The sequence below is a fragment of the Gossypium raimondii genome, chromosome 9, assembly GCF_025698545.1.
Source record: "Gossypium raimondii isolate GPD5lz chromosome 9, ASM2569854v1, whole genome shotgun sequence".
Taxonomy (NCBI): Eukaryota; Viridiplantae; Streptophyta; class Magnoliopsida; order Malvales; family Malvaceae; genus Gossypium; species Gossypium raimondii.
The window spans coordinates 15,777,255-15,790,014 of NC_068573.1; the positions used below are offsets into that span (position 1 = coordinate 15,777,255).

The 12,760-nt window shown below is 35.7% G+C and overlaps 1 protein-coding gene across 1 annotated transcript; it reads left to right on the forward strand.

Annotated features, from left to right (window-relative positions):
* Positions 1-9,244: 9,244 nt before the first annotated feature.
* LOC105797492 (uncharacterized) lies at positions 9,245-12,228 on the forward strand. Its single transcript, XM_012627453.1, has 3 exons — positions 9,245-9,500; positions 10,850-11,046; positions 11,941-12,228. Exons 1-3 carry the CDS (start codon positions 9,245-9,247, stop codon positions 12,226-12,228), a joined length of 741 nt encoding a protein of 246 aa, XP_012482907.1.
* The last annotated feature ends 532 nt before the right edge of the window (positions 12,229-12,760 follow it).

A 12,760-nucleotide genomic window follows, 5' to 3' on the forward strand; every position in this document is an offset into this window, starting at 1 on the left:
CTGGTGGCTTTGCCACATATACTGTACTGGCAGCTATGTTGTGTTATTATTACTGGTAGCTATGCTACAATATTTGGTTTGTGGGCTGGGTGGGTCGACTTTGTCCCTACATGGTGTGTAGGGTTGGTACGGGTGGTGTGTTTGGCTGGATTGGGGTGGGTTGCATACTTGCACCATATTGACACTATAACGGGCTTAGGCCCACACTAATTTTATATTGGGTCAAGGCCCGCACTTTACTGATATTGTACTGGGCCAAGGCCCACACTGATACTGAGAAGGGCTCCACACGTGCGTTAATAATTTATTCTAGACCAGTTATTTAAATTTGTACTTTAGGGTGATTTTTATGTAATAAGGCCTCTGGTATTTTAATTTTCTTAAAACTAGGTTTTATTTACTCATTTTGAACTGCTTAAGGAACACAAATAAGTTTTCACAACACATACTCTTTTTCACAAGAAACACGTATTTCCAATTTCGAAGTAACCTTAAATGGTGTAGCTTCCGCGAATTTAAACCTGCAATAACAAGATGTTTTTTCAACTTTATTGAACGATTTTTTCCCATTAGACTTGGATTTTTTAAAACCCTTTTTTATGATACATCAGATTCGGCTGTAACGTCTAAGCCGAGTTTGGGGTGTTACAGTGGAGGTGACTGATTTTAAAGGCTATTGGTAAATTTGTCTGGTTATGTTTTAAATTGAAGTTTTAAATAGTGTTTTAAATGGCTTAATCGCATCTTCTCTGGTTGGATTTGCAAAAAATTAATTTAATTTTACAAGTCCATTATTGCATTTGGCTTTTGGAAAATTATGTGTTAAGCTTTTGGCATGATTGAATTGGATTGAATGGATTGTTAATTGGAGCATGAGTTACTAAATTTTTGAGCAATTGATGTTGGTGTTGTGATTGGTTTAAGATTCATGGACAAAGACATTTGTGTGCTTAATTATATTGATGTTGAAATACATGCTTTTAATGACATTTTTACATCTTAAATTAAGTGCTTAAACAAAAGATTTTATGCCCTGTATGTATGATTATATTAGCAACATTGCTTGGTGGATCCATTGGATATAGTTGACATGCCATAGGATTTACGAGTACTCACCATTATATGTGTTATTTGTGAGCATATGGCTCAAGAAGTTCTGATTTTTGGAGTAAATAAGGGGGTGTTGAGCTTGTGTCTCCACTCAACGATACTGTAAGGTGATATAAGGGAGTGTGTGGCTTCGGCCCACTCAACCTGGGACTATTTCTGATATGTAAGAGATTGGAGATCCATTTATCCAATGTATGATCACACATTTAAATATTGTCATGGATGTATTATGACAATTTAAGTGTATGTTTATAAGTTCAATTATTAGCATTTCTTATTGAGATATCTGTCGATCTTTCCCTTTGTATACCCGTTGAACCACTAGAATAATATTGAATACGCGGGAATCCCACACACTGTGTGCTAACATATGGTCGAAACCATTTCTTTCTCTTTTCTCATATGAATGCTCTATCTCGTGCCATAAGTGGGTCTGCTCACACAGGCTATCAGTCAAAACGTAGCTACACAATGCTGCTCACACAAGCTGTCAAGTAACAGCACTCGAAACATGCCTGAAACTCAGCCACTGGTAGGAGTTCAGGACCAGCACTCGAAACACAGAACCCCTAATGACATGTCATTTGTATCCTATATATTGCTAACATTCAACCGGGATCCAAAACTCGTCAAAATTTCATTGGATATATTCGTAGAGTCGTAATATCATAATACAACATAATAACATTTAATTCAAGCGTATTAAAATTTTAATTAAATGTACGAACTTATCTCGATCACAAATGAAGAATACGATCGGCTAATTTAATACTTTTTCCTTTCCCGATCTAAATCTGTATGATGCTTTTCTTAATCTAAATAATCAAATTTAATTCATTCAAACTTCATTCTGTTCAAATCAATCCAAAAATCTTTTTGGAAAAATTACGCTTTTGCCCCTATAATTTTATATTCATTACAATTTACTCCTTAATCTTATAAAATGAAATTCATGCAATTTGGTCCCAACCCACAATAGTCAAATTTTACTTAGATCATTAGGAAACCCTACATTTCATTTTTTTCACAATTTCACCATGAATATTTTGCTACTTTTCAATATAATCCCTAATTGACAAATTCATCAAAATTTCCTTTACAAACGTTGTTTAACTAACAAAAACATTCATTTTAATCCATCAAACATAAACAAAAATCAATAGAAATTCATGGTAAAACCTTAGACTTTTAACATTTTTGTAAATTTGTCCTTGGGCTAGCTAGATTAAGATACAACGACTCCAAAAACATAGAAATCATTAAAAACGGAATAAAAATGCACTTACATGCATAGATGGAGTATGGCCGAATCGTGAAAGGCCTTTAATGGCTTCCTTAGGTGCTAAATTCGGTTGATGAAGAAGAAGAAAGATGATATCCTTCTTTTACTTTTTTTTTAAGTTATTTTATTAAATTACCAAATTAACCTTAAGTAATAACCTTTAAAACCATTAAAAATATGTCCATCTTTATCCATTATTATTAGTGGTCTAATTACCATTTAAGGCCACTCATATTCCAATTTCATAGCAATTTGACACTTTTACTTATAGAACTCAAATTTTACACCTTATGCAATTTAGTCCTTTTATCAAATTAAGCATGCTAACGATAAAATTTCTTAACAAAATTTTTATATGACACTACTAACATGCTTTAGACATTAAAATGTTAATAATAATTATTTGATGTTAGATATTTTATCTAGAAACCACTGTTTCGATTTCACTAAAAATATGTTGTTACAACTCTCCCCCATTAAAGGAATTTTGTCCCTAAAAATCTTACCAGAAAAGTGGTTCAGATATTGCTTTCTCCTAGCTTCTTCTGTTTCCCAGGTGGCTTCCTCTAAACTGTGACACTGCCAGAGAACTTTTACTAAAACTATGTTCTTATTTCCCAATTCTTTAACTTCTCGAGGTAAGATTCTAATCGGTTCTTCGCCATACGGAATATCAGGTTGAATCTCAACATTCGCTAGTGAGATGACATGTAAAGGGTTTGATTGGCACCGTCATAACATAGGTACGTGAAACACGTTATGAATCTTTTGTAACTCTGACAACAAAGCTATCGGTATGCTACTGGCCCGATTCTTTCAATGATTTCATATGGCCCGATAAATCGCGGACTTAGTTTCCCTTTGTGACCAAAGCGAAGAACTTTCTTCTATGGCGATACTTTCTGGAATACTCTGTCACCGATTTGAAATTCAATGTCTTTACATTTCAAATCTACATACAATTTCTATCGATTTAAAGATGCTTTCAAACTATCACGGATTGCTTTCACTTTTTCTTCCATCTCTCGAACCAAATCAATCCCATGAATCTTTTTCTCACTGAGCTAAGTCCAATAAAAAAGAGTTTGGCATTTACGATCATACAAAGCTTCGTACGACACCATCTTTATACTTGACTGATAATTGTTATTGTACGTGAATTCAACCAATGATACATATTTCTCCCAATTTCCTTCGAACTCTAACACACAACAACGAAGCATATCCTCAAGTATCTGAATTACTAGCTTGGACTGACCATCGATTTATGGATGAAAGGCAATACTAAAATGTAGGCGCGTACCTAGAGCCTCCTATAACTTGCTCCAAAATACAAGGTAAGCATTTAAGCTTAGTAAGTTCGTATAACATAGAATATAACTTACCATTTAGTCAGATATTAGATAAGTAAAAAAAGCATATTCCAACACAATTTAGCCAAATGCCTAAGCACATATTCTTCAGCCATGTTAGCTTTGTAATCACATATATATATGTCAATAATCATGGATGAACACAATAATTTATCAAGTTACAAATACATGTATCATCCACTTTATATATCTATACATCATGTAACATTATTTCTATGTATTTCATGTGTATACTTGTAATAGTTCGTATCGAACTCATATAGTTTCGTAACAGAACATTGCCTGTTGAATCGTTTAGAATACCATTCGATACCCAGGATAGCTCACACATAGTGTGCTACCACATATAATTGTAATCCCTAATTTATTTACACGTATGCTCATACGAGCTATGCATCGGTATGCTCATTTGAGTTGTAGATTGGTATGCTCTCACGAGCTATAAATCGGTATGCTCTCATGAGCTGTGAAGTATCCACAACACATGTAAGACCTCAGCCAAATCAGGTAACCCTAATGACATGTCATTTGTATCCTAGGGATTCCTATATTTCAAACGGGGCTCGGTAATCGTCATACATCATTAGATATGCAATCAGTGATTATGTAGGACAATTCATAACATTATATATTTCAATTAAAAACGTATGAACATGATTTAATTACACGAACTTACCTCGACGAATATACATAGATACGGAGGTGATTAATCCGAGACTTTCTCTTTACCCCAATCTAACTCTATACAAGGTCTAACTAGATCTATACGGATAAATTTAACATATAATTCATTCAATTGAATCGAAAACATATTTTTGGAAAAAAACCATTTTTCCCTTATTCTTTTAATTTCTTTGCAATTTAATCCCTAGGCTCGGACAATGAAATTCATGCAATTGTACCGCTACCCAATCTTAGCCGATTATTACACAAACTTATAGTAGCCCAAATATTTCAAAAATTCACAAATTATACCATGGATTTATCATATTTTCCAATTTAACCCCTAATTGACAATTTCATCAAAAATCTCTTTACAAAAGTTGTTTATCTAACAACAAAAATCCATTTTGTATCATAAAACATAAAAACTCATGTGTATTCAATAATGGTAAAACCCTAATAGTTTAACAGTTTCACAAATTAGTCCCCGGATGATAGCACTAGAAAGAACATAGGTTTTCCTCTACTTATTGGTTAAATTGTTCCCATTTAGTTTTCCTTAGCATATATTTTAGCATTTTCAGTTTAGTAAATTGCATTTTATAACTCAGTGAATCCTAGCCTATTTTATCCTTAATTTTGCTATCTTATTGCATTAATGTCGTTGCATGGGTTAATTCTAGATTGCTTCCATAATTGTCACCGCACCTAACAGTTATTCGGATAAAAACCAAAAATTCTGTGAGCTGTCTAGTCTGGTATAACCAACCTGTACGAACAAGGACAGAATAATTTTATGGCAAGGACACCTGTATTGTGGAGAAGGATATAAAAGGTGGACATGAGAAGAAAAAGATGGGACTAGAGCTTTTCTCTCCATCATCATCTTCATCATCCAACCTTAGAGCTTACAGCCATGGCAGCTTAAGCCTCTCATAGTCAACATGAAAACCAGATGCAGACTAGCTTCTGACGAGGAGACCTAAGTGTGCGACAAGTGGGAATAGAGAGATTCAGTCGAGTTGTCTAGGAATAGTATTCTCCATTCGATTCTTTATTATTTCCTTCTAATTGTTTGGTTATTACTCTCTGATTTCTAATTGTATAGAAGTACTGATGAATTCTTGGTGAAATGTTATCATATTTAACCTTGCTTTAATTGTTTAATCTTGGGGTTTAAATGTTTTTTAACACGGTTATTGCAGTCACTGACACTTGAAAGTGCAGTTACAGTTTGAGCAAACAAGCATTTCAACGGAAGTTGAGTGAGGATTATTGGAATTCATTCCACTTTTTCTTAATAGTGTCATATTACTTTCATAGGAAGGTGAGGTTAATATGCATGTTTCAGTCTCAAATTAATTAAAGGAGTAACGCTGGGTAAGATATACATTGAATTTTATTGCATCGACAATCACCTATATTTTTATACCTTGTGAGCACTTAGTATTCTGCTGAAAATTCATGTTAGGGATCCCAGTTTATCATCATCATATTTTATTTTATTATTTTTAAAGTTATTACATCGATAACTATACTCACAATTTATCTCGTTTATATCCAGTTATTGTACTGGCATTGATAGACAAAAGACACATATCCCTGTGGGATCGATATCCGACAGACTCACATCTGCCTACTATACTTGCATCGATAGTGTACGCTTGCACATTATGGCTGTAACGTCAAACAGTCAATCAAGTTTTTGGCGCCATTGCTAGGGATGACGTTTATTTGATGGTTTTTTTTTGTGTGTGTTATAACCCGAATAAATTTTAGGTGCTTCTTTTTCTTTGTTTCTATTTCCTTAACTTCATTTTAGGTGTTTTATGACTCGAAGAAATTTGGATTTCCTTACTGATTTGATCCAGAAATTGAGAGGACTGTTTAGATTAGACTTCAAGAACAAAGAAGTATGGCTTTACCAGGGAACAATGCAACCATACCCCCGATGCAACAGCAAAATGTTAATAACCCATTGTTGTTGCAAGATACTTACCTATAAAATAGGACTATACTCAATTTTATAGTACCTATCTTGGATGATTTACAACCAAGAGTTGTTAGGCCAGCAACCCAAATTGGGAATTTTTAACTCAAGCAACTAATGTTTCAAATGCTGAATTCTAATAGACAATATGTTGGGCTGCCACATGAAGCTGCGGGAGAACATTTTAAATCCATTTTATTGATTTGTGATTCCTTTAGTCAACAAGGCATTCCTGATGATGCCTTGAAAATGTAATTATTCCCTCATTCTTTACATGTAATAGCCCATACTTGGTTTTTCAAACTACCTACCAGATCAATTACTTCTTGGGATGCACTAGCAACATAGTTTATTTTGTAATTTAACCCACCGAAAATGAAAGCTCGTCTTTGAAATGATATTACTACCTATCATCAGCTTGATGATGAAAATATTCACACCACATGGGAACGTTATAGATCTTTATTTCGACGTTGTCTTATGCACGACATTCAACTAGAAATGCAAATTGAGATTTTTTATAATGGGCTAAATTCACATACAAGTAATCTTGTCGATGCATCAGCCAATAGACCTTTGTTGGATTGTACTTATAACGATGATGTGAGAATTCTTAAGAGAATTGCTTAGAATGATTATCAATATCTTATCCCCAGAACTGCACAAGCAAAAACTACTCCAGGAGTTATTGAATTGGATGCAATAACCGCAATAAGTGCTCAAGTTTCTTTCCTCACAAACATGATTAAAACTATGCAAGGGACAAGTGGAGTTGCAACTATACAAGTCGCTCAACAAGTTGATTTTCCTACCTTTTGTTGTGAAATTTTTGGTTACAACCATAGTTACGAGGATTGTTCACAACATGCAGAGAATGCATGTTCTATTAGTAACATCCGCAACAATTCTTATGGAAATTCTAACAACAACTCTACGCACAATCAAATGTTTTGGGGAACTCAGAATACTGGACAAAATGTTGCGACATTCAGATATGGGAATACATCTACTCAGGGCAATTATAATCCCAGGCAAGGGAACTACAATCAACAATAGCAGAACTACAATCAACATACTCAAATGGATCCACAAGAAGGCCAGATACATCCACATCAAACTCCGTTACCGCCACAACACTTTGCAATACCAAATCACTATGTTCAAGGATATCGACAACAACCGTACACTCAAGCTTTTACTTCTGACTCGTTAGCAGCTCTTGAGGCAATAATGCAGGAGCATATTACTCACACGGAAGCTATCGTACAAGGGAATTCATCTTCTATTTGAGCATTGGAAGCGCAATTAAGACAACTTGCTTCCAATTTCATTACTCGACCACCAGGTTCATTAACTAGTGACACGAAAAATCCAAGTCCAATGAGAAAAGAACATTGTAAGGCTATCACTCTTAGGAGTGGTAAACAAACTAGCTAATCGATTATCGACTCTATTGTAGCACCTCAAGATATGTATAGAGTGATCAATGGTGAGAAGGTTGAATTTGAAGAATTTATCGATGCATTATACGAAGAAGTTACATAATTTTTAATCATATTCATACTGTCCGACCTTCAAAATTGTCGTCGCAATCAAAGGTGTTAGTGCAAGTAGATATATCTCTACCTTTACCTTTCCTACAAAGATTCAAAAAGAATGAGCATGACAAGCACTATCAGCAGTTCTTGGACACACAGAAACAACTACAAATCAACATTCCTTTAGTAGATGCTCTGGTACAAATCCCGAGTTATGGGAAATTTATGAAAGAACTTTTGTCCAAATAGAAGAAGCTCATTGATATTGAAACTATTGCACTCACAGAAGGTTGTAGTGTTGTTTTAACAAATAATTTGCCTCTTAAATTGAAAGATCCTGGGAGCTTTACCATCCCATGTTCAATTGGCAATCATTATTTGGGTAAGGCTTTATACGACTTGGGAGCTAGCATTAACCCAATGCCACTATCTACATTCAGGAAGTTGGGAATTGGTCACATGAAATCTACTATAATGACTATACAACTAGCCGATCAATCCTTGAGTCAACCTAAAGGGCAAATAAAAAAAGTTATAGTTCGTGTGGATAAATTTGTTTTTCCGACTGATTTTATCATACTTGATTGCGAGGCAGACAAGGAGGTTCCCATAATATTAGGATGACCTTTTTTAGCCACCAACCGAGCTCTCATTGATGTTTATAAACGTGAACTAACCATGCGACTGAATGATGAGCAAGCCACCTTCAGTGGTTTTGAATCTGTTCAAAGCAAGGACAAAGAAGAATGCCATACTGTCGATGTGCTAGATGATCTAATTGAGGAAGAATTCAAAAACCAAAGCACAACACCTTCTGAAGAGTTTGTAGTGACATCTAATGTTGAGTGCTTAGACGATTGTGACAGCATGGTTGAAGCTAATAATCTTGAACTCAAGCATGGATGGTAGATTAAATCCTTAGACCTAGCCAACAGAACAACCCTAATTTTCAAACCATCTATTGAAGAAGCTCCTACTATGGAATTGAAACCACTACCTCCTCTTCTTAAATATGTCTTTCTAGGTAATCTCAATACTAGACTTACCACTTCCCATAGACTGAGAAGGATCACTTTCCACTTCCCTTCATCGACCAATCGACTTCCTAGAAAGGCCTATTTTTTTTTAAATTGCTATTCTGGGCACAATAAATTGCTATTGCACCAGAGGATCAGGAGAAAACAACCTTCACCTGCCCCTTCGATACTTTCGCTTTTCGCCTATACCTTTTGGTTTTTGCAACGCACCAGCCACATTTCAAAGGTGCATGATGTCAATATTCTCAGATATGATTGAAGACTTTTTAGAGGTATTTATGGAAGATTTCTCAGTCTATGAGAATGATTTTGATCATTACACTGATAATTTGGATAAACTACTGAAGCGATGTGAAGACACACATCTTGTCCTGAATTGGGAAAAATGTCATTTCACCCCAACTGAAGGCATTATGTTAAGACACCGTATTTCTAGTCATGGCATTCAAGTAGACAAAGCTAAGGTGGAAACCATTGAGAAATTACCTCCACCAACAAACGTGAAAGGTATTCGTAGTTTTTTGGGACATGTAGGGTTTTACCGATGGTTTATTAGAGATTATTCAAAAATTGCAAAGCCCTTGTGCTCATTGTTGGAACAGAATCAAAAATTCTTCTTTGACGATGCATGTCTGGATGTTTTTCTTCAGTTTTAAAAGAAGCTAGTGAATGCACCCATTGTCATTGTCCAAGATTGGTCTCAACCCTTTGAAGTTATGTGCGATGCAAGTGACTTTGTCGTGGGTGCAGTTCTAGGACAACAAAAGGCAAAAATATTTCACACCATCTATTATGCTAGAAAAACTCTTACAGAGGCTCAACTCAATTATACCACCACCGAGAAAGAATTTTGGCTGTAGTCTTTGCTTTCGACAAGTTTCGTTCCTATATTGTCGGTGCAAAGGTTACTATATTTACTGATCACTCGACATTGAGATATCTCTTTGCGAAAAAGGATGCCAAACCAAGATTGATACGTTGGATATTACTGTTGCAAGAATTTGACATCGAGATAAAAGATCGTAAGGTTTCAGAGAATCAAGTTGCAGACCATTTGCCTCGACACATTCCCAGATGATAAGTTATTTGTGGTAGATACAACTCCTCGGTATGCAGATTTTGTTAATTGTCTAGTGTGTAGAAAACTCCCATTGGGTATCACAGGCCATAAAAAAGAAAGATTTCTTTATGACATAATGAAGTATCATTGGAATGAGCCATATTTATTCAAAGTATGCAATGGCAACATCATTCGATGTTGTGTTCCGGAAGATGAAATGCTTTCAATCCTGAAACATTGTCATGATGCTCCTTATGGAGGTCATTTCAGTGGTATGAGAACTACTGCTAAAGTTCTCCAATCAGGATTCTACTGGCCGACATTATCCAAAGACACCTACAATTTTGTGAATCAATACGATAGGTGTTAGCGAATTGTGGAGGTCAAATTATTTGATGTTTGGGGTATGGATTTTGTGGGATCGTTTCCGAGTTCATTTGGAAATCTGTATATATTAGTAGCTATTGACTACGTCTCGAAGTGGGTGGAAGTTGTTGCAGTCCCAAAGGATGATGCAAACACAGTGCTAAATATTTTTCACAAGCATATAATTACTCGTTTTGGCATACCAAAGGCATTGATTAGTGATCAGGGTACACACTTTCATTGTAACCAAGTGGCGACCACACTGAAGAGATATGGAGTTAATCATAGAATGGGTACTACTTATCATCTGCAAACCAGTGGACAAGCCGAAGTATTGAACCAACAAATTAATAACATTCTCAAGAAGGTTGTAAACCCTTTAAGGAAAGATTCACCTTTTTGATTGGATGACGCTTTATGGCAATTGCAGATAGCATACAAAAATCCATTAGAGATGTCACCGTATCAATTTTTTTTGGGAAAGCATGTCACTTGCTAGTCGAACTAGAACACAAAGTAATGCGGGAAATTAAGCAAGTGAACATGGACTATGGAATGGCTAGAAAGAAAAGACTATTGGATATCACTAAACTAGAGGAGGTTAGGAGAAATGCATATGAAAATGATGTAATTTATAAGGAAAAGACCAAACGATGGCATGACAAGATTATTTAATAGCGACAATTTATCGTGGGTCAACAAGTTTTATTATTCAATTCTCGACTCAAATTGCACCCAGGTAAATTGCATTCACGTTGGTCTGGACCTTTTGAAGTTGTCGCCGTATTTCCTCATGGTGGAGTCACAATTCAAGATTTATGCGATGGACACCAATTCAAAGTAAATGGACAGAGGCTAAAATACTATTTTGGCAACAATAATTAAAAACAGCTAAAGACCATTAAATTGGTCGAAAAGATTTAATTTTTCATTAGTACTCTGTGATTCTAGTTTCTTTTATTTCATTAAAGTTTGTTTTCCTTCTTTGTTGTAGAATAATTAGGTACCATTGTCGACGTATTAAAATCTTGTTGTCAGCGCATTCCATACGTCTGCACTACCATTTATAGCTCGTCAGAATTTAGAGAAATTCTAATTCCACCGTTGGATGAAAACTTACCCAGCCGTTTGATCCTTCTGAGTAGGCATAATTTCTATTAGACACAACTCTTCCCGCCAGCCCTATATCTCTCCACAAAATAACATGACTCTCTATATTCCTCTTTCACTCACTATAAATTCTTCCTCACTGTACCAACTATAACGCATTCAAGCAACCATTTTTATTTCTTCTCTTTTAAAAATCCTATCTTTTTACCTTTAAATCGTTTTCCCTCAAGAAAAGTTGGCAAAAATAAGAGGACCAAATCTGCTGGGGAACATGCATTCTTTGCTACCACAATTCGTGAATTAGAATCCCTCAGGCCAGTGTAGGCAGAGAAGCCAGTAGTCTTTTTGAATAAAGCAGCAAAGAAACGATTTCAGAACAACATATTGAAGTGCAACTTTCATCTCGAGCAGGGCATTTCTCTTTCACCACAACAGGATTTGGGTAAACAATTCTCCAAAACCATCTTAAAGTTAAAGTGGGAAACTTTTTGTAACCATCCTGGAAGCTACTCACGTTCACCGGTACGTGAGTTCTATGCCAATCTCTACGATTATAAGTTAGAGTTTATTTTTGTTCGAGAAGGTTTAATACCATGGGACACTGCAACCATCAATGAGCTAAAAAACACCAAGGTCGATGTCGATGAACACTCCAAGTTCATGGATGACATCACAGATGAAAAATGTAACTTGTTGTGAGAGACTTGTGTGTCGAAGGAGCAGTTTGGACGGATTTCCATCAAAAGAACTATGCAATACACTGTCGCTTCTTAACACTACAAGGAAAAATTTGGTGTCACTTTGTTAACTGCAGACGAAAGCCCTCTACTCACAACACCACAGTCACCCTAGACAGAATGTGGTTGATACATTCTATAGTTAAGGGTCAAAAAATTGATGTGGGCGCAATTCTTCACTAAGAAATAGTTGACTGCGTTGCAAGACAGACTAGGATCTTAGTTTTCCCATCGTTGGTGATGTTATTGTGCCAACAAAGAGGAATCGTGCCCCGTGCTGGTGAGGAAGCCTTAGAAAATAAGGGTCCAATCAATGAAGCCTCTGTAGACAAAATGACTCGAGGCAAGGAAACGCCGATACTGAATGAGGCAAAGACTAGCAAGACAAGAAAGGGTAAAGCCAAAGCCGACAAAAAAGGAACAAGCATGAATGCAGAGACATCCTTCTGGCGTAAACTGAAGGATGTTGAAAAAATGGTAAATTCTATCAACAA

Coding starts and splice junctions, on each gene's coding strand:
- LOC105797492 (XM_012627453.1), top strand. CDS start 9,245: ATGATTGAAGACTTTTTAGAGGTATTTATGGAAGATTTCTCAGTCTAT. Junction 9,501..10,849: donor TCCACCAACAAACGTGAAAG/GTATTCGTAGTT, acceptor TGGCAATTGCAG/ATAGCATACAAAAATCCATT. Junction 11,047..11,940: donor GAAATGCATATGAAAATGAT/GTAATTTATAAG, acceptor CATCTCGAGCAG/GGCATTTCTCTTTCACCACA.